This window comes from Pinus tabuliformis, chromosome 6, assembly GCF_031772625.1.
Source record: "Pinus tabuliformis cultivar Carrire ecotype Pingquan chromosome 6, CPIR1, whole genome shotgun sequence".
NCBI lineage: Eukaryota > Viridiplantae > Streptophyta > Pinopsida > Pinales > Pinaceae > Pinus > Pinus tabuliformis.
The window spans coordinates 417,478,669-417,484,802 of NC_142292.1; the positions used below are offsets into that span (position 1 = coordinate 417,478,669).

At 38.2% G+C, this 6,134-nt stretch overlaps 1 protein-coding gene and 1 pseudogene across 1 annotated transcript; both read right to left on the reverse strand.

Moving 5' to 3' along the window:
- Positions 1-283: 283 nt before the first annotated feature.
- On the reverse strand, positions 284-1,138 carry LOC149259075 (putative methyltransferase At1g29790). The gene is made up of 2 exons (XM_089451424.1): positions 1,037-1,138; positions 284-922 (listed from the first exon to the last, which is right to left on the reverse strand). Exons 1-2 carry the CDS (start codon positions 1,136-1,138, stop codon positions 284-286), a joined length of 741 nt encoding a protein of 246 aa, XP_089307550.1.
- Positions 1,139-3,089: 1,951 nt separating this feature from the next.
- Positions 3,090-3,602, reverse strand: LOC149259076 (putative methyltransferase At1g29790 pseudogene; annotated as a pseudogene).
- Positions 3,603-6,134: the final 2,532 nt, after the last annotated feature.

A 6,134-nucleotide genomic window follows, 5' to 3' on the forward strand; every position in this document is an offset into this window, starting at 1 on the left:
AGTCCTTCCATCCAGTCATTCTGAAGCTAGAAAATCCAGAAATTCAAATTGCAGATCTGTTTTATATATTAATATGAATATGAAAATCTTGGAGCCCTAAATCAAACCCAGATACATGAACCATACACTGAAAGTGGCACATATCTTAAAAGCAGGCAAGGGCATCATATATATTCCCATAATTGAAAATTAAAATACATTACAGAGAGAAATATATTTATTTGTTTTAAGTTAAGGGACCTTAAGCCCATGAAACTTAAAACTGCATCTACAAGTAGCCTGCTCACTGCCTCTTAAGTGGCTTCTCCAAGACAGCAGAGATATACATTTCTTTGAGCTCGGACCCTCTATCCAACTTAGGGGCAACAAACCATTTCAGCTTCTTATACCCTAGCTGCTCAATCATGGGCACATAGATCTTCAGCTGATCCTTTGTGCGGAAAAAATGATCTAGCCAGAACAAGCCTCCAGGCCTCAGAATCCTATAGATATCATAGAGTACAAATTCCAGCAGCTGTGTGGGAATCCAATTGCTCAAGACATGCAAAGAATGAACAATGTCCAAAGTATTTTCAAAGAATGGCATCCTCTGTGTTATAGTGATATACATGGGAATAACCCCTCTGGAGGCGATGAAACTGTTGAAGGGCCCATTCAAGTTCATGGAAGTCGTAATAATTGTTACATTCCACTCCCTCATTCTCACGGCGAAAGTTCCTATTCCTCCTCCGATGTCCAACCCAATTTGAATTGTCTTCTTCTTCAGATTCAAGACCTTGTCGATAGAGTAATCCATGGAGCCACCGCCATTAGGGTGCGACAGACTACAAGAAGAACGCAATCCTGGTGGACTGCTTAATATCCAATACGCATCATCACCCAGCCTCGCCCCTTTGAGACTCTTGCCTTCAGATAGAACACACTACAGCAAGAATGTAACCCTGGGGGACTGCCTAGGATTCAGTATCCACCATCACCCAGCCTCATACCTTCGAGATTTAGTAGACACGCTTGGACTTCTCAAAATACATTATACCCCATCTCCTAGCCTCGTGCCTTTGAGATTTCCTACCATTTGGGTAGGGTCCATTACAGTAAGAATGTAATATGGGTGGACTGCATAGTATCCAATATGCATCGTTACCCCAATCTCATCCCCTTTGAGATTCCTGCCATGAGGATAGGGCATACTGCAGTAAGAATGGAATCCTCGTGGACAGTTTAGTTTAGAAAGTAGACACACCCACTATTCAAAATGAATATGCACCATTTCCCATCCTCATTCCTTTGAGACTTCCTACCGTTAGGGATCAGGACAGGGCATACTACATTATGAACTGAATACTGATGGAATGCTTAGTGTCTGACATGCACCATCACACAGTCTCATCCCTTTGAAACTCCTACCATTAGTTTAGGGCAGACTACAACAAGAAAGGAATTCAAGAGGACTGCCTAGTATCTAATATGCACCATCACACATCCTTTGCCCTTTGAGACTCCTGCCATTTGGGTAGGTCACAATGGACACAACAGTGAAAAATGAAATCCTGGTGGACTGCTTAATATTAGAAAGCGGACACACTTGCACTTCTCAAAATCCAACATGCATGATCGTTGGCCTCATCCCTTTGAGGGTTACTGCCATTAGGGTAGGGCACACTACAGTAAGAATGGCCGGATGACTAATGCCCTTATGATCTTAATTAAACAAATAACTGGCTGAATTTAATTAACCAGAAATTAAATTTCAGGCCATATCATCAATCACATAATAGCTGGAAATTAAATAGTGGAAGCATAAAACAGTTTCACACATACAGAGGTAATTTCTCCTTCAAAATCAGATTTTCATTCTTTCAAAAACACTTACGAAGAAACCTTCATAGTGTGCTAAAATCCAGCAGCTCTATGGTCAACAAATCACCCTAAACTGAGCAGTACAGTTGGCCCAAGAGATACGGCATACTGTATGTCTGGACTGTGTTGCTTTATGGATTGCACAGCCCTATCTGCATGAACATATGGAACTATTTTGTAAACTACATGGAACTACCTAGATCCGTATGAATGTACATATCTGCTCTGCATGGTCTCTCCCTGCTGTCGTATATTCTCTCTCACTCTTCAATTCAGACAGTGAATCCGATCTATTCATGCCTCTTTTTTCTCTGAGTTATTGAAGAGAAAAATTTTTGTTAATGTCAATTGTTTTATCTAAGAAGATGCCTACTTATTCCTTGTGCTTGTAATAAGGCCAAGAAGCCTATGTCACATAAAGCACTGCTATATACTATCATGCTCTGTGAATTTGGTCGACCAGTATAGGTCATTGGAGTTGTGATTTCTTGATCTCCGGGCTATAAAAGAAGAAAGGTGGTGGACTTGTCATTCCACATATTTGTAAGGAAGCGGAGAATCTTTTAAAGGACAGTTCTGAGGCCCTTCATAATTTAAGGAAGTCAAGATTTTGTATGCATATATTTCCAAGCCTTGAAAAGACAATCAGTGGGCATCCTATGCCATCTATATTAGTAAAATCAAGGAACCCTATTTTGTGTATTGAAGAAGAGGCCAAGTCCTTATCACTGATACAAAGAGTTTGGACACAGTACACAAATTCTACATTTCACAGCGATAAAAATAACATGATTTTACTGTATACCGTATCTGCTTGTTATTCCATTCGTAATTCAATCTCGATGAATTCCAGTTAATTTGCAGTTTCACCATTGCAGTCAAAACCTACTAAACATGGCCATTGAATTTCAGCCCTTGACCATTACAGACGAACCATCCACATTGTTTCAAAAATTAATGAAAACCACGGCACGGTAGAAAATCCAGAAATTCAAATTGCAGATCTGTTTTATATATTAATATGAATATGAAAATCTTGGAGCCCTAAATCAAACCTAGATACATGAACCATACACTGAAAGTGGCAAATATCTTAAAGACAGGCAAGGGCATCATATATATTCCCATAATTGAAAATTAAAATACATTACAGAGAGAAATGTTTATTTATTTTAAGTTAAGGGACCTTAAGCCCATGAAACTTAAAACTGCATCTACAAGTAGCCTGCTCACTGCCTCTTAAGTGGCTTCTCCAAGAGAGCAGATATATACATTTCTTTGAGCTCGGGCCCTCTATCCAACTTAGGGGCAACAGACCATTTCAGCTTCTTATACCCTAGCTGCTCAATCATGGACACATAGATCTTCAGCTGATCCTTTGTGCAGAAAAAATGATCTAGCCAGAACAGGCCTCCAGGCCTCAGAATCCTGTAGATATCATAGAGTACAAATTCGAGCAGCTGTGTGGGAATCCAATTGCTCAAAACATGCATAGAATGAACAATGTCCAAAGTATTTTCAAAGAATGGCAGCCTGTGTGTTATAGTGATATACATGGGAATAACCCCTATGGAGGCAATGAAACTGTTGAAGGGCCTGTTCAAGTTCATGGAAGTCGTAATAATTGTTACATTCTGCTCCCTCATTCTCATGGCGAAAGTTCCTGTTCCTCCTCCGATGTCCAACCCAATTCGAATTGTCTTCTTCTTCAGATTCAAGACCTCGTCGACAGAGTAATCCATGGAGCCACCGCCATTAGGGTGGGACAGACTACAGGAAGAACGCAATCCTGGTGGACTGCTTAATATCCAATATGCATCATCACCTAGCCTCACCCCTTTGAGACTACTACAGTAAAATGTGTTGTGTCTTAAATATTCAATTCTCACTGTAGTAGTTTGATTACAAATCTCTCCCTCCTCCACCGAATGATCAGAAATCTCTCCCTCCTCCAGTGAAGCTCCTATAAGGATCTTCTTCGTGCCAGGATCACTTCAGGCATTGATGTCTTCTTCAACTTGTTCATGGGAGAAGTAGAGAGAGTAAAAGGATTGTCCACAGGCGTAGGCTCTTGGTCTTCTCGTTCACTTCTCATCATTTTTCTGTTGAAATCTTTCACGTTCTGTGTCCAATTCACCAATCTCATGTAAATATTTCGCCACCCAGGAATACCAGCAGGCATTAGTGTCTTTTTATCTTACCATGTTCTTAAATACAAAAATATGAAGCGCGGAGCTTAAACAATATAGTTCTAAATTTGGCGTGCAATTCACCAATTTTATGTAAATATACCGCCACCTAGGAACACCAGCAGGCATGACTGTCTCTTTATCTTACCATGTTCTTAAATACAAAAATATGAAGCATGGAGCTTAAACACTATAGTTATGAATTTGGTAATGATTGTCTGGAGGACCCAAAATGGGATGCACTAAAAAGTTTAAAGTGGACTTTTTAAACTTGAGAAAGTTAACGACCTTCAACCCACTCCCTTTTCTCCTATTACTGTGTGACTCGTGACTTCTCTACAAAATAACTGATTTACACTCTATTTACCAAATATATCTTCAATGCTCTACAAAACATATTTGGTGTAAGGACATATATCAAGAATAACCATAAGAAAGGTGAACTACAGTAATATATGCTATTTGAGGGCAAAAAATAAATGGTGAGAAACTCAATAAAGGCCAAAAAGGTAGAGAGTTTTTCAGGACCTACCTCAAGCAGTCTATAGGAAGGACTGGACCTCGTCACTAATTGGTTAACAACCTTCTACACACACGTTTATTCTCCAGGAATAACCACTCCAGACTTCTCAATTCTAAGAATATGAGAAAATATTCAAACGGACAAAGCTATTTGGTTTAGTTTTGCACTGGTGCACACATATCAAGATCGAGCTATTGACTTCTGGCATCAAGCATCAGTTTGCAGCATTTAAAGGTTAAGTTGGTTGAGTTCCCATTGGGTCATGGAGTCCTCCGCAATTCCCTCCCTAGTTTCGGATCTCTATCAATAAATCAGTTACTAATTAGGAAATTTTGACGAGGATTCCCTTACTACCTAGAGGTGAACCACCATTCTCTTTAACAACCTGACTGACAGCCAATACAGGAAATTCTGGAAGGACGGCCTAACCAACCTACAACTATCTTATCAAGGAGGCTCATTTAGCTAAGAAATTTTTCAGTTTAATCATATATTTAAAAACATAAAAAAACTTGCATATAACATATATCCAAAAAAAAATTATATCAACATGACTACTTAGGTAAAAATATACACTAACAAATACCCATCCAAACAAAAAATAGACTAGAGAAGGGAGAATTATTATCCAACCTCCTTATCTAATAACAAGTTATAAATGCTTTACTCGTAGCTTCTCTTCCCTGCCCTGAGTTTATCTCGATTGCTGAAAAGCCGAATAGACGTACATGGGTTCGGTCAAATAATTGACACACACATGTCCATCCAATTGCAATTGAGATAAAGATGCCCCCTTCCCTACTAGTTGTTTTGTATGTAAGATTCGAAAATTTGAATTTGAACCATATTCCTTTGGCTAATCTATTTGGATATATGTTGTGTGTAAGTTTACTGATATAAGTAAACTAGTTCACAATATATATTTACAATATATATTTAAAAACATCATCAAAATTGCATATAACATATATCCATAAACATACATGACTACCTCCTTAAAAATATACACTGACAAACATTTGCAAATGTATACCCATCCTAACAGACTAGAGAAGGAAGAGTTATTATCCAACCTCCCTATCTAATAACAAGTTATAAATGCTTTACTCATGGCTTCTCTTCCCTACCGTGATCTATTGATTTGCCTAATATTCGACAATGAGAGAGACATGGGCGCATCAAATAATTGACCACGCTCATGTCCGTCTCATTGCTTAATATTCGACGAATCAGCGATCGAGATAAAGATGCCCCATCCCTACTAGTTGTTCTATATGTAAGATTCTAAAATTTGAATTTGAACCATATTCATTTGGCTAATCTATTTGGATATATGTTGTGTGTAAGTTTATTGATATCAGTAAACTAGTTCATAACATATATTTATAGTATATATTTAAAAACTTCAACAAACTTGCATATAACATATATCCAAATACTTATATCAACATGACTACCTAGGTAAAAATATACACAAACAAACATTTACAAATACAGAGTTTGGATACCCATTTAAATGAAGAACAAAATAGAGGAGAGAATTATTATCCAACCTGCCTATC